The sequence below is a fragment of the Rhineura floridana genome, chromosome 20 (assembly GCF_030035675.1).
Source record: "Rhineura floridana isolate rRhiFlo1 chromosome 20, rRhiFlo1.hap2, whole genome shotgun sequence".
Taxonomy (NCBI): Eukaryota; Metazoa; Chordata; class Lepidosauria; order Squamata; family Rhineuridae; genus Rhineura; species Rhineura floridana.
In genome coordinates, this window is record NC_084499.1 from 1,345,086 (window position 1) to 1,372,298 (window position 27,213).

Below are 27,213 nucleotides of genomic sequence, written 5' to 3' on the forward strand. Positions count from 1 at the left end.
CCTCTGCGTCCCCAACTGGAAGAAAGTGTGTGGGGCAGATTCCCAGGGTCACTTTCCTGGTGCAGAGAGATTAATGGAGAGATGCATGTTGCCTCCTTTTAAAAATACATATATAACTAGTTATAGATCTAGCAGATGAGCAGGTAGGAAACAGGAATGCTGCCCCCCTCCCACACTATACACTAGAAGTGATGTTTTCACTATCAAAATTTCATAGTCCTCAGTCTGGAAGGAACTCCCACTCCCCAGCAGTGCAGCTTATAGATAAAAATTAAAAACAACCGGATAAAACATATAAAATGCAGAAAACAGTAAGAACTACTACTACTAAATATATTAATATATTTCCAGCAGTTCTCCTCGATGGGGAGAGAGTGAATCCCACAGCCGTCTCTGAGAAGACCCCACTTGAGAAGTGGGGATCCAGAGATCAGGTCCTCAGATACAGGTTGGTGAATTTGGGGTGAGGGTCACCTTCAGACTTCCTGACCCCAGTGCTGGCTGGTGGCTCCATGTCAGTCCATGCAAAACACCTTGGACAGCTCCTTGAAAGTTCAGACTGGAATCCAGAGCAGATGCCACTGCCTCACTGACATGGAGCTGCCATTGCCTGGCCCCTAAACATTTAGGTCTTTAGCCAGCCCAAAACCTGTTTGCAACCTTCCCCAACCAGCTCCTGTCTCAAAACTGCTCCTTCTGTCTTGTATTTCCCTTCACCTGCCCTGGCTTTGAGTCCAAAAGTGTTGCTTTCAGCCCCCACCCATAGGCAGGGTGTGTGTTGCACAAATCCTGGTGGCTTGCAGTAGCCGCTAAAGGCTATTCAGCAGGGTCCTCTTCTTAGGTGCCAAAGGGAGAAGGGTCAAGGTTAGGATGATATGTCAGGCAGGTATTTGCTTGCTGTGATAAAGAAGCCATACGCTTGTTCCTGAGAACAAATGGACTTCTGAGCATGTGCAAAGTGTACTACAAACTGGATTTGCTTTGGCACTCAAAACCTTGAGAAGTTTTGCACTCGTTTGAGTTGTAAGCACCTTGGCACAGAGACCTCTTATACTCTGTAGAGCACCATGTATATCAGCCTTCGCCAACCTGGTGACCTCCAGATGTGTTGGACAACAATTCCCATCATCCCCAGCCAGTATGGCCATGTTGGCAAAAGCTGATGTATTCTGATGTTGCTATATAAACAATAATTCCCCCTGCCTGTAGCTTCCTTACAATTTGGTTTAAATGGCTTCTGTTGCAGCCAGAAAGAGTTTGTGGGATCTTTTGGTAGTTCTTCGTGCCAATCAACCAGCATTTGGACTACATTTGCCAGGCCACACACAGGAGGATTTCTGGGCCCTCTCTTGCCCTCTGTTTGTTTGTCTGCAAGCAATAATTAACTAAAGCAAACAGTAGGAAGAAACTGCAAGCATCAAAGTATGCAAACCCTCCAAGGTTTTTAACCTGGGCTTTGAAGCATAAATACACATTGCAGCATACACCCTCCAGCCAAAGATCTTACTGGCTGTTTTGAATTAATACCTGAAATTCACTCTCTCCAAATGCCCCTCCAGCAAAAGGCACAGAGGCCTTCCCGATGGTGGACCTGAATCACAGCAGCTGTTCTGCGACTGCCGGTTCTATACCAAGCAGTTGGAATGTTTGTGACATCAGCCAATCGCCTGAGAAACAGACATATCGCTCACCATATTGTTTGTAAATGTTTCGGGGGGGGGGGTTGTCATTGTTGTGCCCAAAGGTGGTTGATGGCTCCACCTCGGTGCAACAATGGAATTTGTTTTCGTTGGAACATTCAGCACCTGGGACAGCTTGAAAGTTTGGGCTAAAGCCCGGAGCATATTCCCCTGCCCCCTGAAATGGCGCCATCAGTTGCCACTGGTCTCTGCCTGCAGACTGAAGCGTTGCAGAGGAAGTGAGAGAGAGATTTGCCCCCAGGATTTAATCTAAGCTGAGGGGGTCCCTAGGATTTAGCTCCAGTCTCAACCCTGGACCTGGAGCTGGTTGTGGTTTGGGACCTCACTGGTACCCAAAGGACTGTTCCTTACCATATGTTTCTGGTTTCCGCCCCCCTACCCTGGTCAAGGCCCAGTCGATGTGTCAAGGGAGTTGACCCTTCTTCATTGTGGCACCAGAGCTTTGGAATTCTTTATCCTAGATAGGGATAGATAGACCAATACGTCAATTTGGATTTCTCATTTTCCAACTCTTAAGTTCAGTTCTCCGCATTTGTGCACCAGTTTGTGATTTTCTTTTTTTTAAAAAGTCTATACAAACATTTGCCAGCATGTTAGTGCATATTTTTCCTAATAGACACAGTTACATATGCAATTTTGCTTAATATACACATTGCAAGCAATTTTGCTGAACACAATGAATTTTTGAAAGTTATTTTCACAAATACATGCACTCTTCCTGCTAATAGCACACTTTTATGTACGCGTTTGTTGTTGTTGAAGAACTGCATCACAAAATTTGGAGAAGGGTGAATTATGAAGGATAACCATTCAATACGTTCATGTATTGTTTCAGGAAGTGCAAAAGTGCTGCCTTGGGTTCTGTGACAGAAATCACAGAAATGAAATGAAGTGAATAAGTAAATAAATAAAATTACTGCAAGCTTAACTGAATTTCCCCCGCATCCCTAATCCAAGGAGGCCCACTGCCTCTTTCCCATTGCTGTGGACCTCTCTCAGGACAGGAGGCATTGTTCAGAACACTGATTCATGCAGAGACATCTTTCTCTTCCTCTTTCTCTGCCTCTCTTTCTCTCCCGCTCCCTCCCCTGTGCTGGGACTGGGGCAGGAGTCTGAGGTGAGCTGGCAGCTGGGAACCAGGAGCTCTGGGGCCAAACCAAAAGTTTGGCCTGAAACACAAACCAGGAGGTAGGATTGTGAGGAACAAGCCAGACATGCAGCCCAAAGAATACAGGGAACACACCGAGAGTTTAGGAAGAACTTGTTGTTCAAGCAAAGCTCCACTAGAAGAAGCCCTTTTGTATGACTTCTTGTCCAGGAGGATTGTCCAGTTGCCAACCTTGATAGATGCTGGGGCCAGTCCAGAGGGGAGTCATTTGTTCAGCTTCCCCTTTAAAACCTAACCCGTTCAGGGATAAGGGTGAAGTGGGCCACCAACTTTAATTCAGGACAAGCTGAGCCTTGGAGAGCAGAAGTTTGGGATCCGGAGGCTGAGCATCATCATCATCATCTCTTTCCTCAGCCCAGACCCAGGAGGACTAGAAACAGGACTCTGAGCCGCGTAGCAGTGAGAAAACCCAGGGCGCAGTGATCCCTGGGTTTGAGTTCCTGTGGAGAAGAAAGTACCCTGGACTCATTCCTGAAATAGTTTGCTCTTTCTTTATTACAAGTCATAGTAGTCATACAGTCTATTTATATCCTACATTTTCCACAAATACACCAGGGCTCACATAGAAAACAGTCTAAATACAGAGTACAATAACAAGGCATGATAAAAAACATAATATCACTACAACCTAAGTCTAAAGCAACCAACAGCTCATTTAACATAAATCAAACTGCAGGTGAGCATAAAGTTCACCAACAGATTAAGTAAAACTATCTGATAACTTCACACCGAAAAATGGAAATGGGCTGCCTTCAAGTCAATCCCTACTTATGGCGATCCCGTGAATAGGGATTTCATGGTAAGCAGTATTCAGAGGGGGTTGACCATTGCCTCCCTCTGAGCCTAGTCCTCCCCAGCTGGCTAGGGCCTGCTCAGCTTGCCACAGCTGCACAGGTGGCAGGGCATGTAACTCCTGAGCCACTCGTTGTGGGGTGATCTTTAGCTGGCCCTTGACATCCAGGAGACATGAGCGGGGATTTGAACTCACAGACTCTGGACTCCCAACCAGGCTCTCCTCCCTACTGTGCTATACCAGTAGCCCCCAAAATGTTGACATTAGTACCTAGCAACATCCCCCCCCCCCCAATCTTTTATGCCTCAACCCAAAAGTCCTTCCGGGGGATCTAAACTTGCCTTTACCAACCTGGAGCCCTCCATCGGTTTTGGATAGACGGGAGCTGTAGTCCCAAACATCTGGAGGGCAACAGGTTGGTAAAGGCTGGTTTGAACTCTGACTGGTCTTGCTTGCTCCCGTCTCTTATTTATTTATTATTTCATTTATATCCTGCCCTTCCTCCCAGCAGGAGCCCAGGGCGGCAAACAAAAGCAGTAAAAACACTTTAAAACATCATAAAAACAGACCTTAAAGTACAAAACAACTTTAAAAACATTCTTTAAAAAAGCTTTAACAACATCTTAAATAAAAAGAGTTAAAAACATATTGTTTGGGGGGAAAAGGTTTTTTTTAAAAAAAATATTAAAAGCAATTCCAACACAAACGCAAAATGGGACAGGTCTTACCTTAAAAGGCTTGTTAAAAGAGAAAAGTCTTCAATAGGCGACGAAAAGATAGCAGAGATGGTGCCTGCCTAATATTTAAGGGGACGGAATTCCACAGGGTAGGTGCCACCACACTAAAGGTCCGTTTCCTCTGTTGTGCAGAATGGACCTCCTGATAAGATGGTATCGGCAGGAGGCCCACACCTGCAGAGTGCAGTGATCGACTGGGTATATAAGGGGTAAGATGTTCTTTCAAGTATCCTGGTCACAAGCTGTATAGGGCTTTGTACACCAGAACTAGAACCTTGAACTTGGCCCGGTAGCGAATGGGCAGCCAGTGCAATTATTTCAGCAGCTGGGTGACATGTTGGTGATACCCTGCCCCAGTGAGCAGTCTTGCTGCTGCATTTTGCACCAGCTGCAACTTCCGGACCAACCTCAAGGGCAGCCCCACATAGAGTGCATTACAGTAATCCAGCCTGGAGGCCACCAGCGCATGGACAACAGTGGTCAGGCTATCCTGGTCCAGAAATGGCCGCAGCTGTCTTACCAGCCAAAGCTGGTAAAAGGCACTCCTAGCCACAAAGATGGATCCAGGTGCACCCCAGACTACAGACCTGCTCTTTCAGAGGGAGTACAACCCCATCCAAAGCAGGCAACTGACCAATTATCCGAACTCGGGAACCACCAACCCACAGTGCCTCCATCTTGCTAGGATTCAGACTCAGTTTATTGGCCCTCAACCAGCCCACCACTGAATCCAAACACAAGTCCAGGGCTTGCACGGCCTTTCCCAATTCAGATGTTACAGAGAAATAGAGCTGGGTATCGTCAGCATACTACTGGCACCTTGCCCCAAAGCTCCTGATGACTGCTCCCAAGGACTTCATACAGATGTTAAACAGCATTGGGGACAAGATGGTACCCTGTGGCACCCCACAGCACAGCTGCCAGGGGGCCGAAAGACAGTCATCCAATGCTATTATCTGAGAGCGACCCTGGAGATAGGATCGGAACCACTGTAAAACAGTGCCTCCAATACCCATCTCACCAAGTCAGTCCAGGAGGATACCATGGTCAATGGTATCAACAGCCGCTGAGATATCAAGTAAGAGTAACGGGGTTGCACTCCCCCTGTCCTTCTCCCGATAAAGGTCATCCATCAGGGCGACCAAGGCCGATTCAGTCCCATTCTCTTCCCTCCTTAAGAACAGTGGGAGAGTCTGCTGGATCAGGCCAGCGGCCCATCTAGGCCAGCATCCTCATAGTGGCCAGCCAGATGCCTGAATGGGAAGAAGCCCACCAGAAGGACATGAGCACAAGACTATACCCCCCTCTTGTGGTTTCCAGCAACTGGCATTCAGAAGCACAGTGCCTGCGACCATGGAGGCAGCGCATAGCCGTCATGGCTAGTAGCCATTGATAGCCTTATTATCCTCCACGAATTTATCTCTTCTAAAGCTGTCCAAATTGGTGTCCATCCCTGCCTCTTGTGGGAGGGAGTTCCATAGTTTAACTATGCGCTGTGTGAAGAAGTCCTTTCTTCTGCCTGTCTTGAACCTTTGAGGGAGGTGCAAATCTGCTCCATGGAGGAGGAGAATCCAGATAATGGACAAGCCATTCCCAGGTGGAATTGTGGTGGTCCCCTTGCAATGCGAGCGGAGAGTTCTGAGGTTCTTAAGAACCTGCTGACGCCCGACTGCATCACAATCTCCTGTTAGATGTCACAGAGGCAAGACACAGCCTCTCCTCAATCCACCTTGGAAGACCTTCCCTCTTTAGAGGGAGCTGGTGGTCTGCTGGCCACGCCCCAAAGCGGGAGCTGCTCTCACCTCCTTCCTCTTTTTCTTGCTTTACCCACAGGAGTTTCAAGACATCTCCCGGACGGGGCCAAACACTGCCACTATGAAGTTCCAAAGGAAAAGAGACATGAAGGAGCAGATTGATGAGCTGCAGGCAATCATTAACCTCCAAGGTATGCCTGGATCTAGGGGTGAAACGAATCGGCATAAAAGAATCTGCAGGGAGGGCTCACTGGTTTTGGCCCAAGGGCCACATCCACACATAGCCAACTGGCTGTATCCCAGCAGTGGGCATGTTGGCCAACAGTGGCCGTACATGCACACTCACACCTGCACACACACATGGGCAGCCCCCAGCCCTCCTCGCCATACAGATCACTCATCCAATGATCGACCTGATGTGTGTGTGTGTGTGTGTAATTTGCACCCCTATCAGGGAAGGGGGCTGGGCTTCAACCATTCTGCCCTCCCAAGCATGCTGTGTCTACTTTAATTTTTTTTTTATGCTGCTGCTGCTGCCAAAATGGGAGGGGGGGTCTTAGAAGTCAAGAAAAATGTCTTTCGGGGACAGATGGGGTTTTTCTTAGCCACCCTGCTATGTATCAGGAGAGCTTGGTTTGATTTGATCAGTCATGGAGGTGTCAAAAGGAACATACTTTCCGCGAGGACAAGAGGGCTTTACCTTTTTGTAAAGAGCTAGGACTAGATTCCACCACCCCTTCTGGAAATAGAGTTAGTGATGCATGACTAGAAAGAGCTACTGGTCCTTTAAGGACTGCACGGTAAGAGGACACTTGGCAGCCAGTCCAGCTAAAGAGCTGGTCTTGAGTCTAGGAGTGCCGAGTTCGAGTCCCGCTCGTGCCATAGACTTATGGAGTACAGCTTGGCCCAAGCCGCTCTGAGCCTCAAAGCTGCTTTGGGGTGTTGCTTCTCGCTTGGATAACTTGGCAGCCCAAAGAGCTGCTGTGAACCAAGAAGCCCTCCACTCCCATCTCACTCTGGCTGGGTACTCATGAGCTGCTACCACATCAGGCTAACAACCCCGACCTGCCTGAGCTGATTACGCGTAGGCATTTTAGTCAGTTAGTCAACCAGATTTGCATGTAGATAAAAGCAATCGCTTTGAAGGGACAGGCCTACTTCCTTTGATTTTTAAAGATGATTTCCTGTGGCAAGCATCACTTTAGAAAATGTATAATCCAGTTCCTTTGTCCTCCTCCCCAAGTGCTCGGAACAGAGGAAGCTGCCTTGGACTGAGTCAGACCACTGGTCCATCTCTGACTGGCAGCAATGGCCCGTCAGGGTTTCAGGCAGGAGCCTCTCCCAGCCCAGCCTGGAGATGCCACTAGGGACTGAACCCAGGACCTTCTGCAGGCCAATCAGCTGCTCCAGCACTGAGTTGCGGCCCTTCCCCAAGTCCTCTGTGCATGCGTGTGTATAGGGTTGCCATATTCCAGTTCCACAAATCCGGGCAGGGTAATTTGCATATTATGCAAATATTTGCATATTATGCAAATATTTGCATATTAATATTTGGATTGTCCAGTTGTTTTGTTTTTGTGCATAGGAATTACCACCAAAAACTGGGGAAAGATGTGAGAAATCTTTTTTTTTAAAGCAACATTTTCAGCCTTAAATGCCTAGACTCTAGTTTCCAACACTATGGAGTATTTATTGATTGATTAAGAGGATTTATATCCTGCCCTTTTGCTGTTAAAAACAGAGCTCAGCACAGCTTACAAATATAATAAAAACAATAAAAATACACAATCAATATAAAAACATAATAAAAACACAAAATAGCAACAAACATAAAATAAGTCAGGGCAGCAGCACGGTTAACCATAACATATACAATATATTTCCGAGATGTGGTGGGTGGAGAAAAACAAGCCAAAATGTTAGGAAAAGGAGTCTTTCACACCACATGCTCAGTTCTAAATACTGTTGCAGCAAGTTTTACAAGTTCCTCCAGTATTCCACTGGTGCAGGCACTCAGACATTCAAAGTATCTGTATGTTTCTTAGGTTTTATAAAAGCAGAGCTTTGCTTAACTCAAAATTTCTCAACCACATCTACACAGGTTCCACCGCCATACTCAAAATGAAACTGGGCCTGGAAGTGTGCAACAACCCCACACATACCTTGCTAATTAGATTACCAATACCAGGATGTCTGTCTTATTGACTACTCTCCTGCTCCCCCACACACACCGGGCATCATGAAAGACCCAGTCCTGGGCTCAGAAAGAAAATAAATATCTGGTCCTCTTCAAAGTATTGATAAGCCTCTTGTTTTAATTGAAATAATAATTATAAATTCTTGTTCTTACCACTAATGGGAGTTAATTATCTTGCATATGCTGCTGTTGCTTCTATGGCTGTAATGGAGTGAGGTTAAAGATAAGTGAAATGCAAATAGGAAAAAAAAACACAGAAGGCAGTAACACTTTCCTAAATGTAATACCATACCAACCACAACAAGATTCCTATGAGTAAGGCAAAAAACTAAGCATCTCACAACCAGTCAGGATTCCTAACCAAAAACCAAAAATATGATAAATGAAGAAATATGTATATAAGCATGACTATCAAATATATTTATTATTTACACAAACTGTAAAGATATTTATAGTGCAATCCTAAGTTTATTTATTCAGAAGCAAGTCCCAGTGTATTCAGTGGGGCTTACTCAAACAGGGACAGAACTGCAACCTCAAGTGATAAGCAACTTCATTCACACAACCCAAAATTCTGAATCATGCCACTTTACGCTGTTTTGCAACTGTTCATACTTGTTTTATGGTCATTGGATTTTAAATGGCTTTATTTCTTGTTGTGAGCTGCATTGGTTTCCAACCCTACCTCACAGGGGTGTTGGAAAGACTCTATACACGCACACGCACACACAGCAGATGTATAAATACATAGTTTATTGTCAAACCAGTTGGTCATTGCAGAAAAATCAGTATTAGTTTTTAAAAAATCAGTATTACTTTCCTACAGAATAAAAACTGTAATACCTAAGTAAGCCCTGCCTACTTGCTTTAAAATTGGACTGGAGACAGAGTTAGAACACAAACACAATTCTTTTTTACATTCACTCCAAAGTCCCATTGATTTTCAGCACATTCATAACATGTCTACTCAAAGTAAGTCCTATTGAATTAAATGGGATTTACTTTGGGCATATGGGATTAGCATTGCTTTTACAAAAAGCAAGTATTGGGAAGGTTTTCAAAACACTGCCCAAGGTCTGACTCCTGCACACAAGAGGAAAAAAACTGAAATTTATATACTTACCCAATTTATGAGATTTTCAGATAAACAGGAGGTGTGGGAGTGTGAATCCACCATTTTGTTTTCTAGACAGGTCAGCCTCAGGTCAATGAAACTGAAACACAATCCCTGATTGGCTGCAATGCTGAACGGGCGGGATTAAAGCTACAAAGTGCTATAGTACAGTACTGTTTAAAGAAAGATTTAACAGTCGAGGGGGGTGGCTGACGTTTTTATGTATATCTCGAGAACCGGACCACCTAGAAACTTAATTTTTTTAAAAAATTAAAGCTGAGAATCCGGGCCACGTAAGGGGCTAGCAGGGCGCTGGGTGGCATGCATAGAATCCGGGTAAAACCCGGCTATCCGGGGAATATGGCAACCCTACGTGTGTATACTACACCCACCACAGCTGATAAAATGGCTTTTAATTGGTTCATCTACCAGATGAATCAGTTAATGTTTCACCTCTAGTCTAAGCAGCGAAGTACCGTTCCTAGTGCATGATGTGGGGTCTGGAGGAGGCTGCCTGAGTGATGTGTGAGTGATGCTTTAACTCAACTTAAGAGCAGAAGACAGAACTTGGCCCCTGCACCAGGTTGAGCCTTCATCTGAACCGGCACCGTACTTCTTCTTTCAGTGGGCAAATGGCTGCCTGTAGAAAGCCCACAAGCAGGGGCATGATTGAAGGCAACACTCTCCCCTGATTGTTCTTAATAACTGGTGCTCAGGGGTAGGCTGCCTCTGAACATGAGGGCTCAGTTTGGCTGTCAATGCTGACAGACTTTTCCTCTGAAAGAAGTTTCCTTCTGGATCAGGCCAATGCTTTCTGCATTGGCCATATTATATATTATTTATTACTAGTATTTATTAGTCGCTTTTTTTCAACAATAGAACTCAAAGCGACTTACGAAAAGGAAGCAAGAACACAAGAACTGAAATAGCTTGCAACAAAAGCAAACAGTTACAATTTCAAGCAAAATAATACAACCATAACAGAAAAAATAACAAATAGCAAATATTACAACAGAAAAACTATTTCCACACTATAAGTATAACATACCATATTATAGGAGGCTGCATTTCATGTCTAATCAATATTGCAAGATTCTTATTCATATTAAACAACTGACAAACTTCAGGCCTTTTCTTACAGTACTTTAAGGGTTCGGCACACTGCATTTTTTCTTCTAAATTTCTAAACATCCCAATGGGAGGCCCACAAGGGCGTGTGTGTGATGTCAACAGGCCTCCCTTACTGTTTACCCCCCCAGCTGCTGGTAATCTGAGGTAGACTGCCTGTGAACAGGGAGGCTCCATTCCTAACAATCTTTGCTAATAAGCACCTCAGAAGAGTCGCTGCTGGATCAGGCCAAAGATCTATTTAGGCCAGCACCCTCTTTGACCCAGTGGCCAGCCAGACGGTGTCTCCATCAGCCCATTTCCCCTACACGTTTCTTTCCAGAGCAAGCGAAGAAGCTCTTTACACAAGGGACTGAGGAGACGGTATGCAAGAACAAGGACCTCCTTGGCTTTCTGCGTGGCAACGTGCGCGAGGGGATGCACGAGGTCAACCTGGCCATGAAGGTAAGGGGCACAAGGCCTCCCGCTCCCTCCTGCTCCCACCTAGCAACTCCTTCTGCCGGGATGGATTGCTGGGGCCGCCTCTCACTCCTGAGGCCGGGCGGGGAGGTTGTGGTCCAGATAGCTCAGGACATCCATGTGGCTGAAGAGCAGCACATGGCTGGCATAAATGTAACAGCTTTCTTAGCACAGAGCTGTTGTGATGGAGAAAGCCCTTATCCCTTGGGCTCCTGTGAGTCCACACAGAGCCTGCCCTGGCTGGCTGGGGTTGCGCTCTACGTTGGGGTGCTCCTTGACCCAGTGCTTCTGCCAGGTAGGGAGGTGGTGTCAGTGCTGCAGGGTGCCTTTTCCCAGCTTTGGCCAACTATGGCCCTTCCTGACAAAGTTGGCCCTTGCCGTTCCTGCCCTCTTGGCCTCCAGTCTGGACTGCTGTAATGTGCTCTGTGTGGGGCTGCCCTTGAAAAGCATTTGGGAATGTCCAGCACGGTGCTGACAGGGGGCAAGTGATCTCTCTCTTTCCTTGAATTGTCAACTCACCCTTCATTCAAGAGTCTCCAAACATTGGCAAACAATAACTCTGCAATCACAGTTAGCAATACAAATTTAAAAGAAAAAAAATTGTTTGGCATCATAACAGTAATAACTGTCCCCCAGGCAGCAGAATAAAATATTGCCCGTTATACTGGTTTTGTGTGATCTGCACTGGTTGCTGGTTTATTTCCAGGCTCAGTTCAAGGTGCTGGTGCCAATGGCTTGGGACCTAGTTATCGGAAGGGCTGCCCTCTTCCATATGTTCCTCTGTTTATCATCCAAGGCCTTGCTGCAGATTCTATGGCTTTGTGACAGGAGGTTCCTAGTGTCAAGGAGGGTCAGGGCACTCTCTGTTGTGGCCCCTTGCCCCGTGGAACTATGCAGCCCTCTCTGTCCACCTCCCAACAGTTTCCTGCTGTCATTTTGCATTCCACATTTCTCTCCTCCAAAGCACTCTACGCTGGTTATTTTGAGAACAGATCCAGTATAGTGAAACAGTTAAAAAAAAAAAAACCCAGAAAATGTATCAACCTGATGCCTTCCAGCTGCTTTGGACTACAACTACAAATTAATATGTTTTATTAATAATGTTTTAAACCCTTTTTAAAAAGATGTTTTTAAAGCTTTAAAAAATGTTTTTAATGTTTTGTTTTAATGTATTTAAGGTCTGTTTTTATTGTGTTTTAAAGTGTTTTTAGTGCTTCTGTTTGCTGCCCTGGGCTCCTGCTGGGAGGAAGGGAGGGATATAAATCAAATAATAAATAAATAAATAAACTCCCCTTGTCCCAGCTAGCATGACTGTGCTGAAGTAGGCAATATGGCCCCACTGGCTGGGGCTGATGGGACTTGTAGTCCAAAACAGCTGGAAGGCACTCGGGTTGGGATATCATTTTGTATTACATTTTCAATTTATATCCCGCCCTTCACTAATTTCATTGATCCCAAAATTTCATTGATTGTAAAAAATACACTATAAAACTGTTCACTAAAATGTTAAATAATGAAGATCTTGATCAAAATGCAACAGACAACAGTGTTTTAATAATGTTGCAGCAGACTGTCACCAAATGGCCAGTGAAGTAGAGCAGGTACTCAACTCTCCACAAAGACCTGGGCAAAGAGGTGGGTGTTTTCGGGCTGTGGTAAAACACAAATGGCAACAGCAACAGCTCCTGATTTATCTCAAAGGGGAGGACATTCTTGTCTGCTCTCCTGGGTTAGGAAGCCTGGAGCTTTGGACAGACCTGTGGCTTCAGCAGTGAAGCAGTTCAGACTGGGAGCTTATCTAGGAGCTGGCTTGCCCCTTCCTGGCTCTCAGTTGGCTCTCACATGTGACATCAGGTGGGGGGGCAGGTAAAGGAAAGGGGCTTTGAAGGCTCCGCTGCTTGTCAGGTGTTTGGGAAGCACTGTGCAAGGGCTTTGGTAGGTGTCAATCACCTGACATCATTATGACGCACGATGATTGACGGGTGGGACAACCCTCTTGTCAATGTTAGTCCACGGAGAACAGGGAAGATAAGGATCCAGCCCACTGGGCCAAAAGAGGTTCCCCACCCTGCCCTGTGCTACTGGCTGGGAACTTTGGTCCTGTGCCCCTTGCTCCTCAGGTTCAAGGTCTGGGCAGGACTGAACCCTGGTGACTCTCAAGTTGTCATGCCCCAGACCTTCCTAGCAGGCTGATATCAGGAGGGGCCCTCCTTCAGATAATTGGGTCCACAGTCCTTTAAGGCTTTGTGGGTTAAAAGTTGACACCTTGAATTGAGCTTAGTAGCATATTGGAAGCCAGTGGAAGGCAGCTGTGGCTGGTGGCTCCATGTCCGTGGGGCAGTGGAATCTGCTCCAGGCTTCAGTCTGAACTTCCAATTAGCTTTCAGGACCTTGGACAGCCCATTGAAAGTTCAGACAAAAACCCGGAGTGGATTCCACTGTCCCACTGACATGGAACCACCAGCCACCACTGGTGCAAGGGCTTCAGAACTGGTGTACTATGCCCTTGCCTACCTGATCCACTTAAGGTTCTAGTGGCCACATTTTGCATCAGTTGCAGCTTCTGAACTGTCTTTGAGCATAGACCTACATAGACCGCATCACAGTAATGGAACTGAGATATTACCAGAGCATGGACTACTGTGGCTAGGCTGTGACAGCCCAGGAATGTTGTAGCTGGTGAACCAGCTGGATCTAAAAATAGGTACTTAGAGCCACTGAGGCCTCCTTGGCCTCCAGAGACAAGCATCCCTAAAGTATGCACCTGCTTCTTTAAGGGGAAGGCACCCCCATCCCAAAATGGGCCACCTTCTCAATCCCTGGTCATAAGGACCACCAACACACAAATAAATTATTATATCAACAAGTATAGAATATTATAATATTCTATATTATTGTTTATAAACAGTAAAGATCACAATGCCATTTATAAAAAGTAAGGCAGCTCTATAAGCTTTTTAAAATGATATTTTTTAAGCATTTGCCTGAACGTCACCAAAGTTTGTCCTAGGTGGGCCTGTGTAGGAAAGAAGCCCCACAATCACAGGTAAGAGACTAAACTTATGAACTGGAATGACCCACATATGAATCTCTGCCATGAACACACTTGGTGGCTTTTGGCCAGCCTCTGTCGCTCAGCGCCAGTCTTCCATCTGCAGTACTGGCCTACCTTACAGGGCTGTTGTAAGAATTACAAGACTATGGCATGTGAGTCTCTTTGGGTACTCTAAAAGCACTATATAAATACAAAGAAGAATTATTATCACCTTCAAGTGTCAGATTTGAAGAGCAGAGCCTTCAGGCTTCCCAGGAGCGACTGCTGCAAGCTACTTGGTTGTCAGGACCAGGGCTAGGGTTTGGCAGGGAGAGCTTTGCTGTGTGCTTTGCTCCCTGGTGCCTGCTGGCATGGCCACTTGCCAGGGGCAGGAGTTGCTGGCATGGTCTCTCTTGTACTTCAGGACCATGCCCAGGGGGTGGTAATTGTAGATTGCAACCCAGGAGGGGGTCAGGTGACATGGGGGGGAGATAGGGCTTCAATGGGTCCTGTAAAAGGGGTTACTTCCTCCCCCATGTGTGTGTGTGTGTGTGTGAAGACATTTTGTAATTTGTTGCATTGGCTCCAGCGGTTGACATGTCTCTGGTGTAAACACGATTTCTCTCTTCCTCTCTCTCTGCTCCTTGTAGTATGACCACGTCACAATCAACAGGGCCTGCCGAGAACGGAAACAAGTTAAAATAGCTTTGTCTGACTACACTGTGGAGGTAAAGGGCAGACCTCTGTAGCTCTTCTCCTTGCACTGTCAGGAGCCAACTGACCTCTGGGGGCTCTCCCTCCCCTTTGCAACCACTTCGGTACTGGATCCTTGCCCCTCTTGGCTAATTAAAACTAGCAAGGAAGGAACAGTTGGCTGGGCCAAGGAAGTGATTAATGCCTCTTTACGAGAGGGAGTGGTCCCTGGCTGTCTGAAAGAGGCGGCAGTGAGACCACTCCTGAAAAAACCTTCCTTGGACCCAGAGGATTTCAGCAGCTACAGACCAGTAGTCAATGTTCTGTTCCTGGGCAAGATCCTGGAACGTGTGGTTGCTGACCAGCTCCAGGCGCTATTGGATGAAACCGATTATCTAGATCCATTTCAATCGGGGTTCAGGCCTGGTTTTGGCACTGAGACTGCCTTGGTCGCCCTGTTTGATGACCTATGTCGGGAGAGAGACAGAGGGAGTGTAACTCTGTTGATTCTCCTTGACCTCTCAGCGGCTTTTGATACCATCGACCATGGTATCCTTCTGGAGAGGCTTGCGGAGTTGGGAGTTGGAGGCACTGCTTGGCAGTGGTTCCGCTCCTACTTAGCGGGTTGTCTCCAGAAGATAGTGCTTGGGGAACATTGCTCGACACCGTGGGTTCTCCAATGTGGGGTCCCGCAGGGTTCGGTTCTGTCTCCCATGCTTTTTAACATTTATATGAAGCCGCTGGGTGCGGTCATCAGGAGTTTTGGAGTGCGTTGTCATCAGTATGCTGATGACACGCAGCTCTACTTCTCCTTTACATCTTCTTCAGGTGAGGCAGTTGACGTGCTGAACCGTTGCCTGGCTGCGACAATGGACTGGATGAGAACTAACAAACTGAGACTCAATCCTGACAAGACTGAGATGCTGTTGGTGGATGGTTTCTCTGATCGGATGGTGGATATATACCCTGTCCTGGATGGGGTTACACTCCCCCTAAAGGAACAGGTGCGTAGTCTGGGAGTCATCTTAGACTCTTTCCTCACACTTGAGGCTCATGTAGCCTCGGTGGCCCGGAATACGTTCTACCAACTTCGGTTGGTAGCCCAGCTACGTCCCTATCTGAGTAAGGAGGACCTCACATCAGTGGTACATGCTATGGTAACCTCGCGTCTGGACTACTGCAATGCGCTTTACGTAGGGCTACCTTTGAAGACGATTCGGAAGCTACAGCTAGTGCAAAATGCGGCGGCCAGACTGCTAACAAGAACTAAGCGGTCTGAGCATATAACACCTGTGCTAGCCCATTTGCACTGGCTTCCAATATGCTTCCGGGCCAGATTCAAAGCGTTGGTACTTACCTATAAAGCCTTATACGGCGCGGTACCACGATATCTGTCGAAACGCCTCTCCCGATATGAACCAGCCCGTACACTACGGTCTCCTAAAAAGGCCCTCCTCCGGGTTCCGACTCATAGGGAAGCCCGGAGAGTGGTGACAAGATCTAGGGCCTTCTCAGTGGTGGCCCCCGAACTATGGAATGGTCTCCCCGAGGAGGTGCGCCTGGCGCCGACACTATCATCTTTTCGGCACCAGGTTAAAACCTTTCTCTTCTCTGAGGCATTTTAATTCCTGTTAATTCTAAATTATTATATTTTGATTTTAGACTGTACAGTTTTGTGTACAGTTTTGTGTTATTTTTATTGTATTTTTAATGTTCACCGCCCAGAGAGCTGTTGCTAGTCGGGCGGTATATAAGCTTAATAAAATAAATAAATAAATAAATAAAATTTGCATAGCTGCCTTGCCGGATGCCCTCCAGATGTTTTGGACGATAACTCCCATCAGCCTCAGCGTCATATGGCCGTGCTGGCTGAGACTGATGGGAGGTGTAGGCCAGACCAGCAGAAGGCATCGAGTTGGTGAAGGCTGATGTATATGGAACCCATTTCAGGGTGCCCAGGGTTAGGCATCCTCCAAAAGGTCCTGAGCTCTGGTGAACATAAAAAGGCAGATCCTGACAGGGAGGCAGACGTTTCCAAAGGACCTCTGCTGTCACCTACAGTCCTCACATTCCAGAAATATGATGGGGGTGGGTGGGGATAGCTCAGAGGTGGTAGGGCACGGGCTTTGCATGCAGAAAATCTTAGGGCTGACCCTTGGATTGAAAAGGATCTCATCAGTGGAGACTGGTGGCTCTGATGCCAGTGAGGCAGTGGAATCCACCCAGGGTTCTAGTCCAAACTACCAAGGTGCAAAACACCTTGGACAGCTCCTTGAAAGAGTGGATTCCATGTGGCATTGCAGCCACCAGTCTCCCCTAGATCTTGGGGACTCTGGAGAGCTGCTACCCGTCAGAGTGCTAGAAGAGCGACCCAGGCTAGATGGACTGACTCAGTATTTACATACAACTTGATAAAGTGGTGGAGAAAGCATCGTGAATCAGTTAATTTGCGTTAGTTTACTCTGAGCCCTGTTCATGCTCCCACCTCTTCCCAGCAAGCCCGAGAGACCATGAGAAACTATGTCTTCGATCGGATGAATGTCCACAACATCTTGCTGTATGAAGTGAAGTGTCGAGGGAAACTCCTGGAAGATCTGCAGCTGCGCTTGCAGCAGCTAATAGACTTGGAGACGGCCAGTCCCGAGGCCCGGGCACAGCTGCAGGTGAGCAGGGTGAATGCTGGGCAATGGCAGCGCCAGGTGAGGAAGGGGACGCAAGTCCTAGGAGACACGGTGTTGGACTTCCATGGAAACATGCCCTCCTTTTTTCTCTCTCGGCCTATGAAAATGGTGCCCATGAAGATGCAGCTCTTTGTAGTGACACAGATTTTGGGTTACGTATAGCGGGGGGAGAGGTTGCGGAACCAGGAAGCAGCTTCTTCAGGCTCCACCTTGGCCAATGACTCTCTCAGTCAGCCCTTGCTGATGCTGCTGTCCGGGTGTTCTGGACTGCATCTCCCACCAGCCCAGTGTGATTGTGCTGCCTGGGACTGATGGGTGCTGTAGTCCAGAAGACTGGGAGGGCACCAAGTTAGTGAAGGCTGCTCTAGGTGAACTTAGGCAAAAGCATGGCTTTCTCAGTCTTATCTGCAACATGGGGGTCATAATAATACTGGGATTATGAAAAAATTGGGTGACCCATCAGTCTCAAAATTTCAAAAAGCAAGGCAATAAAATGTTAAAAAGAGTCAAAGATTTTTTTTTTTTAAGAAGCAGATAAAACCATAAGGCAAGGCAGGAGGAGCAGTGATCGTTTTTTGTTACCATCCATGCCAAAATCTGCTAGAACAGCAGAGTTTTCTAAATGTCACTGGGGAGATGGCCAAAAGAGGCTTCTGGGGCAGGAAGGTCCATAGTCAGAGCAGTGGGGGACTCTTCCAGATGACCTGGTTACTGAGCTTTCATCGTGATGTGCTGTCTGTTGTTTGCCGATATGTTTGTGGGAGGTCATCGAACATCTATTTCATGAGCATTGCTCCTGCTTTATTTGCCCAGAGGTTATACATCCTCCAGTCAATTGATTCTTATCTCATGCTTTTCAATGGATTTCCTTGTCACTTTTCTTACTGCAAAAAGTTGGTGCTTGCTTGCTTGCTTGCTTGCTTGCTTAAAGTGGATTTGTTGTGACAGAGCTCTTTAATCACACAAACCTACATTTCTGGAGTGCGACTGAGTTCCTCCTGCAGAGAAAACTGACACTCTGATAGCTACACAGGACACAGATGTTTGGAGGGTTGTAGAACAAGGCCTTTAGGATGCATATGGACTACTAATGAATACTCTTAAGCCCTGTATAATGCTAAGTATTGACATTAATACTTGTTCCATGCAAAATTGTTGATTATTAAATGTATGGAGGCTGCCATCTTTGACAGGTAGATTCAAAAAACCCAAAAGCTTTACTTCATAAATCAGTGAGGTGAGGCCAATTCTAATGAATGGGACTGCAAGTTCAGGGCACAGCTTCTCATCTCCTGAAGCTATTTTTATTCCAGTGTGTTAACTGTGACAAACATAGTGCAAAAGGAACGCTGAAAGACCACCTTTCCTTCAAACGAGGAGTGGCAGGCTTAGCTGATGCTCTTGTAGCTAGCTGGCTTACAGTATCTCAAAAAGAGACCATACTGAGGTTTCAGTCCTGCCTCTTTCCTCCAGGGAGGCAAAGTGTTGCAGAGGAGGTTCTTTGCCTAACCTCAAGGAAGATGGATAAGAACATAAGAACATAAGAAGAGCCTGCTGGATCAGGCCAGTGGCCCATCTAGTCCAGCATCCTGTTCTCACAGTGGCCAACCAGGTGCCTGGGGGAAGCCCGCAAGCAGGACCCGAGTGCAAGAACACTCTCCCCTCCTGAGGCTTCTGGCAACTGGTTTTCAGAAGCATGCTGCCTCTGACTAGGGTGGCACAGCACAGCCATCACGGCTAGTAGCCATTGATAGCCCTGTCCTCCATGAATTTGTCTAATCTTCTTTTAAAGCCGTCCAAGCTGGTGGCCATTACTGCATCTTGTGGGAGCAAATTCCATAGTTTAACTATGCGCTGAGTAAAGAAGTACTTCCTTTTGTCTGTCCTGAATCTTCCAACATTCAGCTTCTTTGAATGTCCACGAGTTCTAGTATTATGAGAGAGGGAGAAGAACTTTTCTCTATCCACTTTCTCAATGCCATGCATAATTTTATACACTTCTATCATGTCTCCTCTGACCCGCCTTTTCTCTAAACTAAAAAGCCCCAAATGCTGCAACCTTTCCTCGTAAGGGAGTCGCTCCATCCCCTTGATCATTCTGGTTGCCCTCTTCTGAACCTTTTCCAACTCTAGAATATCCTTTTTGAGATGAGGCGACCAGAACTGTACACAGTATTCCAAATGCGGCCGCACCATAGATTTATACAACGGCATTATGATATCGGCTGTTTTATTTTCAATACCTTTCCTAATTATTGCTAGCATGGAATTTGCCTTTTTCACAGCTGCCGCACACTGGGTCGACATTTTCATCGTGCTGTCCACTACAACCCCGAGGTCTCTCTCCTGGTCGGTCACCGCCAGTTCAGACCCCATGAGCGTATATGTGAAATTCAGATTTTTTGCTCCAATATGCATAATTTTACACTTGTTTATATTGAATTGCATTTGCCATTTTTCCGCCCATTCACTCAGTTTGGAGAGGTCTTTTTGGAGCTCTTCGCAATCCCTTTTTGTTTTAACAACCCTGAACAATTTAGTGTCGTCAGCAAACTTGGCCACTTCACTGCTCACTCCTAATTCTAGGTCATTAATGAACAAGTTGAAAAGTACAGGTCCCAATACCGATCCTTGAGGGACTCCACTTTCTACAGCCCTCCATTGGGAGAACTGTCCGTTTATTCCTACTCTCTGCTTTCTGCTTCTTAACCAATTCCTTATCCACAAGAGGACCTCTCCTCTTATTCCATGACTGCTAAGCTTCCTCAGAAGCCTTTGGTGAGGTACCTTGTCAAACGCTTTTTGAAAGTCTAAGTACACTATGTCCACTGGATCACCTCTATCTATATGCTTGTTGACACTCTCAAAGAATTCTAATAGGTTACTGAGACAGGACTTTCCCTTGCAGAAGCCATGCTGGCTCTGCTTCAGCAAGGCTTGTTCTTCTATGTGCTTGGTTAATCTAGCTTTAATCATACTTTCTACCAGTTTTCCAGGGACAGAAGTTAAGCTAACTGGCCTGTAATTTCCGGGATCCCCTCTGGATCCCTTTTTGAAGATTGGTGTTACATTTGCCACTTTCCAGTCCTCAGGCATGGAGGAGGACCCGAGGGACAAGTTACATATTTTAGTTAGCAGATCAGCAATTTCACCTTTGAGTTCTTTGAGAACTCTTGGGTGGATGCTATCCGGGCCCGGTGATTTGTCAGTTTTTATATTGTCCATTAAGCTTAGAACTTCCTCTCTCGTTACCACTATTTGTCTTAGTTCCTCAGAATCCCTTCCTGCAAATGTTAGTTCAGGTTCAGGGACCTGCCCTATATCTTCCACTGTGAAGACAGATGCAAAGAATTCATTTAGCTTCTCTGCAATCTCCTTATCGTTCTTTAGTACACCTTTGACTCCCTTATCATCCAAGGGTCCAATCGTCTCCCTAGATGGTCTCCTGCTTTGAATGTATTTATAGAATTTTTGTTGTTGGTTTTTATGTTCTTAGCAATGTGCTCCTCAAATTCTTTTTTAGCATCCCTTATTGTCTTCTTGCATTTCTTTTGCCAGAGTTTGTGTTCTTTTTTATTTTCTTCATTCGGACAAGACTTCCATTTTCTGAAGGAAGACTTTTTGCCTCTAAGAGCTTCCTTGACTTTGCTCGTTAACCATGCTGGCATCTTCTTGGCCCTGGCGGTACCTTTTCTGATCTGCGGTATGCACTCCAGTTGAGCTTCTAATATAGTGTTTTTAAACAACTTCCAAGCATTTTCGAGTGATGTGACCCTCTGGACTTTGTTTTTCAGCTTTCTTTTTACCAATCCCCTCATTTTTGTGAAGTTTCCTCTTTTGAAGTCCAATGTGACCGTGTTGGATTTTCTTGGCAATTGGCCAGTTACATGTATGTTTAATTTAATAGCACTGTGGTCACTGCTCCCAATCGGTTCAACAACACTTACATCTCGCACCAGGTCCCGGTCCCCACTGAGGATTAAGTCCAGGGTTGCCGTCCCTCTGGTCGGTTCCATGACCAACTGATCTAGGGAATAGTCATTTAGAATATCTAGAAACTTTGCTTCTTTGTCATGACTGGAACACATATGCAGCCAGTCTATGTCCGGGTAGTTGAAGTCACCCATTACTACCACATTTCCTAGTTTGGATGCTTCCTCAATTTCATATCTCATCTCAAGGTCTCCCTGAGCATTTTGATCAGGGGGACGATAGATCGTTCCCAGTATTAAGTCCCTCCTGGGGCACGGTATCACCACCCACAACGATTCTGTGGAGGAGTCTGCCTCTTTTGGGGTTTCGAGCTTGCTGGATTCAATGCCTTCTTTCACGTATAGAGCGACTCCGCCACCAATACGTCCTTCCCTGTCCTTCCAATATAGTTTATATCCAGGGATAACCGTATCCCACTGGTTTTCTCCATTCCACCAGGTCTCCTTTATGCTCACTATATCAATGCTCTTCTCTAAGACCAAGCACTCCAGTTCTCCCATCTTGGTTCGGAGGCTCCTAGCATTAGCATACAGGCACTTGTAAGCAGTGTCTCTCTTCAAGTGTCTTTGGCACTTGTGGTTAGGCCTGTGGTAATTTTGCTCTTCTGAATTTATATCCTGTGCCCCTGCTCTCACAATGCCTACTTCTAGGCCTACCCCTTTTAAAATTTCATCATTTCTTTGGTTTTTATCCCAGGGGGGAGGTTTATTCCGAACCGGACCTTTCTCAGCTCCTGTCGGGTTTCCCCCCTCAGTCAGTTTAAAAGCTGCTCTGCTACCTTTTTAATTTTAAGTGCCAGCAGTCTGGTTCCATTCTGGTTCAAGTGGAGCCCGTCCCTTTTGTACAGGCCTGGCTTGTCCCAAAATGTTCCCCAGTGCCTAACAAATCCGAACCCTTCCACCCGACACCATCGTCTCATCCACGCATTGAGACTGCGAAGCTGGGCCTGTCTGGCTGGTCCTGCGCGTGGAACCGGTAGCATTTCAGAGAAAGCCACCTTGGAGGTCCTGGCTTTCAGCATCCTACCTAGCAACCTAAATTTTGCTTCCAGGACCTCACGGCTGCATTTCCCCATGTCGTTGGTGCCAACGTGCACCACGACCACTGACTCCTTCCCAGCACTGTCTACCAAACTATCTAAACAACGGGTGATATCCGCAACCTTCGCACCAGGCAGGCAAAACACCTTGCGGTCTACACGCCCATCACACACCCCACTGTCTATGTTCCTAATGATCGAATCACCCACTACAAGGGTCCCTCCACCCCCTGGAGATATATCCTCGGCACGAGAGGATAGCTGCTCATCCCCCAAGGAATGGGTCCCTTCTAAGGGATCGTTTCCCTCTTCCTCAGCTGGATGCTCTCCTTCCCCGAGACCATCGTTCTCCATGATAGCAGGAGAGCTATCATCGTTGGAGTGGGACACAGCTATAACGTCCCTGAAGGCCTCCTCCACACACCTCTCTGCCTCTCTCAGCTTTTCCAGGTCCGCCACCTAGGCCTCAAGGAAATGAAGTCGTTCCCGGAGAGCCAGGAGCTCATTGCACTGAGAGCACACCCACGACTTCTGTCCAACAGACAGATAGTCGTACATGCTGCAGGCAGTGCAAAACACTGGAAAGCCCCCACACCCCTGCTGGCTTCTTACCTGCATAGTTTTGTTTAAGGTTTATTACGTCAATGGGTTGGAGACTGCGGTTTAGTTGAGGTCAGGGAACAGACTGGCAGAGTGGGGGCCCTGGCCTCCTCGCCCTGCTGCCGAACTCGCTCTGCTGCTTAACTCGCCTTGACGCTTCGTCAGCTGGGGCTCCCTCTAGCTCATGGAGCAGCTCGTGGATACGGCTGTAAAGTCTAAACTGGATCCTTTACTCAACAACACCAGCCATTACTGGTTACAGCAGAAGCACAAAAAAGAGGGGGGGGGAAGAAACTAAATTCAGCTCAGGAAGGCCACTGAACTTCCTAGATCTAAATACACTGACCCTAATTAGAGATTTTTCCCTTTCAGCGCAGTGTGTATTAATTACAGACTGTTGCTTATTCCAACACAAAGGAGCTTTATGGCTTATTCTAGAGCCCCAGTTAAAACAGCTCACCCGGAAATATACTGTTATAGGATTGGGGAGGGGAGTTGGTTTGAATGATGTCTTTGGGTTCCCCCCAAGCCTGTGATTCTGTATCTGTAAGGCTGGAATCTGTAGCAGAAGAAACCACTGAACTGGTCCAACCAGTCTGTGTTAAGATAACAGCCCTGGCCAAGTCTGCTAAGCATCCTATCTGCATGATTAAAGAGTTGGCCCTGTTGCCATAGGAACAGCTAGTAATGTTGCTTCCAAAAGGAGGGGTAGGTTTCCTTCCTCATCACCTGGCAAGAGGCCACGTCAACTTAGAGGCGGGAGAACAATAGGCTGAGTCTTGCTAATCTGGGCTGAAGCTGGTAGCTTCAATACTGGTGACAGGACAGATTCCTCCACCACTCCATCTGAGAGTAGCAGGCTAGTTTACTGAGGGCAGGGCAGGCTGTGCATGCCTCACACAGCTCTGTCTGGTTCTAACAGAGCTCTCTGCTACTCCTGAGGCTGCCACCTCGCTCTGCCCAATGGTAGGACCAGCCTGGGCTCCCTTTCTCATGGAGTGTAATTATGATGCTTTTCAAGGCTGCCTGGTGTTTGCCATCTTTTTTTCTGTGCTGCAGATGATCCGTCAGCTGGAGAATAACATTGAGAAGATGCAAGTGAAGATTATGACAGCAGAGAAGACCCACATTCTGTACCTGAAGATGCTGGATGTGCTGAGAGATGTGAGTGGGTGCTTTGTAAAATAAATAGTTTTTTAAAAAAACAGCAAGGATAATACATAGTACACAATAGGTCTGAACAAAAACCATAAATAACCTTGGAAAGACGTTCTATTATGAACACAAGTAGAGAAATAAATACAAGATTGAAGTAATTAGCATTCCAAAATGTGATGACAAGAGCCTGTGTGGTGTAGTGGTTAGAGTGATTGACTAGGACCTGGGAGACCAGGGTTCAAATCCCCACTCAGCCATGAAGCACGCTGAGTGACCTTGGGCCAGCCACAGTCTTGCAGCATAACCTACCTCACAGGGTTGCTGTGAGGATAAAATGGAGAAGGAAGACAACCATTTATGCCACCTTGAGCTCCTTCGCAGAAAGATGGGATATGAATGTAATAATAAAAAAATAAAATATATATTTTTTCCTATACATTTATTGCCTTGAGTATTACACTGATGTCTAGGGAGGTGTGTTCATTGTGTGAAGACAGCAGCAGGCTCCCAGAGTCTTCTAACCCAGGTTATGATTCTGGGAACTTCTGCAGATTTCCAGGGAAATGCAACGTGCATCGGTTGCAGCTATAAATAAATTCAGTTTCATGGGGTCTTGAGCAGGTGCCAGGCAGAGCCGTGAGCAAATGGTGGCAGGGGTTTGGGGACCGAGCTGTGTGTCCCTCCTCCCACCCTTGCGGCCTGAACGGAGGTCCCAAGTGAGCCTGCTGCCCTCAGCTGGGATGGAGGAGGGCAGTGCCAGATCAGGTCTGGTCGGTATCTGTATTTGGGGGCTGTGCTGGGCGCAACTTGTCCTTCGCCTCTGGCAGCAAAACCTCTTGCACTGACCCAGGCTGGACACAGAAAGCTGGGCAAGTTGAAGGAAGCTGCCAGGCAGTTATTGCATCCTTATGCTCAAGTGACTGTTACCAAATTCTGTAGGGAAATTATTACACAGGAGATGTAGATATCCATCCTTTTGTTTGTCACAACGTTCCTGCCAACTTTGTTCTGAAAAATAAAGAGGTAAAACAATCTTTTATGAGATACAAGTGGATGGCTGTGACCCTTCTTATTTTTTGGCGGTTTCATTTTGGCTGCTGTCCTGTTGGCACTCAGAACCCGAGTTTGCTCATGGGGTTGTGGGAATTCCACTGCCCACCCTGCATCTCTGCTTGCCCAAGGTCTCCATGTCTCTCTCTCTCTTTTCTTGTAGGAACTCTCTCACCTCCCTCTCATCCTGGATGACCTAGAGCACATGGTGGAGGTCTATCAGGTGGAACTGAAAGGCATGCACCTGATGGCCAAGGACACGATGGAAGCTATGGAAGCCGCCAAGGTCAGAGCAGAACACTACGCCCCAGCAGTGGCTGTGGTGGCTCCCAGTCAGTGGGGCAGGGGAATCCGCTCTGGGTTTTAGTCCAGACTTTCAAGGAGCTGTCCGAGGCTTTCCTTAATGATCTTAATAAGAACAACTTGCATAGATTATGCAAATTACACTTTTGTTTATTTTACATGCAACAGTCAAATAGCTGGAAGAAGGTAAGAGCTATGCAGGGTCTCTGGAGCTGCCTCATTTGAAATCTCATTCAGTCATCCCACTAGACCTCTAAAATCTATCAGATATTGCCCTTACATCTCTCATGCTAGAAGGGCTAGAAGCTTGCATTTCCTTTTTAGATGAACAATAGGATTCTTAGAAATTTGCATTCTGCAGGTCCCAAAATTTGTTTTGTTTTTCTGCATTTTCATGGAAATATGTGCAGCCTTGAAGAAGACAACTGCTGAACAGAAAATAAGTTTTTGACAAAGGGATGGTTTATTTTATTTTATGCATGAAAGATCTTTCTGAAGACTGCAATCTCAAACACACCGACCAAGTAGCAGGTTTTGTTGAACTCACTCAAGTTATGTCTGAGTTTATGTTTAAATGGATTTATATCTAGCATGCTTAGGATGTTTTTTGTTTGCTTTTCATAGAACATTTCAGTTAAGGCTGCACTCATAAGCACCCCCTGCACTTATCAGGGGGTGCTCAGTGGGACTTACTTCAGAGTAAACATGCATGGAATGGCACTGTTAGTTTTCTCTGTTGTCAGTGAAATCAATTTAATACAACTTCTTCTGACAGATATTGTTTTTGTTTCTTCCAATAATCTTGATAGAATGGTTCTATGAAGAAGATAAGAAAATAATATAGAAAGGAAAAGAATTATTTGTTTAGGATTAGATTTTTGTTTGTTTTTAAAAATCAGAACTATGGCAAGAAAATTGAGGCCGTGTTTGGTTCTTCTTAAAGGCTGTGTTGGATCTGGTGTGAGGACAAAATAGAGATTGCTATTGGAGTATATATTGCAGCAGAGTGCAGAAATCAATAGTCTGGTAAGACTGTTGGTTGAAAGAATAAAGAGAAGATTTATTACTACTGGGAAATAAAGTCATTCTCACTACAGACATACATGTGGCTATTGTAGAGTCATGAGGCTTACACTCATAGACACTATCTCTGACTGACTTGAAAGTAAGAGGAAGGAAGAAAGTAAAGCCCGAGAAAAAACAAACAAGTAGTTATTAAGGAAGGAATCAGCGAGGGAAGAATAGGTTGTCTTTTGGTCTGTCAACCCCCACTGGTTCAGGTTACTTGTTACAAAAATTGGTGCTTTACTCCCAGCAATTGCGAAGTAGCCTTCTCCAACCTGGTGCTCTTCAGATATTTTGGACTACAACTTGCATCAGCTTCATGCAGTGCTTACCAGAGCTGCTAGGAGTTGTAGTCCAAAACATATGGAAGGCACCACTTGGCAAAGGCTGAATTGCAATTGATCTTTGCTTCTAAAAAAAAAAAATCTTTAAAATTGTAAGTTACCTTACATACCTTTTTGTACCTCAAAGAAGCACCATCCTATACTGAAGTCTTAGTAATATGCAAATATATTTAAATGTTCCTCGCTCAACTAAGTCCCGTACT

General features: G+C 46.2%; 1 protein-coding gene and 1 long non-coding RNA gene across 7 annotated transcripts in view; one reads left to right on the top strand and one right to left on the bottom strand.

Moving 5' to 3' along the window:
• The window catches only part of CCDC183 (coiled-coil domain containing 183), a 41,949-nt gene that overhangs the window by 1,288 nt on the left and 13,448 nt on the right, over positions 1 to 27,213 (top strand). For 2 of the 6 annotated variants that reach the window (XM_061604536.1, XM_061604541.1), the window contains exons 2-9: positions 352 to 448; positions 4,531 to 4,607; positions 6,232 to 6,343; positions 10,914 to 11,035; positions 14,735 to 14,812; positions 17,273 to 17,440; positions 24,150 to 24,254; positions 25,462 to 25,584. In XM_061604536.1, coding sequence (XP_061460520.1) covers positions 6,274 to 6,343; positions 10,914 to 11,035; positions 14,735 to 14,812; positions 17,273 to 17,440; positions 24,150 to 24,254; positions 25,462 to 25,584 — 666 coding nt within the window. In that variant the 5' untranslated portion in view covers positions 352 to 448; positions 4,531 to 4,607; positions 6,232 to 6,273. Of the gene's footprint in view, positions 1 to 351; positions 449 to 4,530; positions 4,608 to 6,231; positions 6,344 to 9,903; positions 9,989 to 10,913; positions 11,036 to 14,734; positions 14,813 to 17,272; positions 17,441 to 24,149; positions 24,255 to 25,461; positions 25,585 to 27,213 lie in introns of those variants that run through there. The other 4 variants (XM_061604539.1, XM_061604538.1, XM_061604540.1 and 1 more) reach the window with 4 other exon arrangements.
• On the bottom strand, positions 2,058 to 8,551 carry LOC133374013 (uncharacterized). The gene is made up of 3 exons (XR_009759793.1): positions 8,503 to 8,551; positions 2,944 to 3,308; positions 2,058 to 2,157 (listed from the first exon to the last, which is right to left on the bottom strand). It is a non-coding gene; the product is annotated as an uncharacterized LOC133374013 (long non-coding RNA).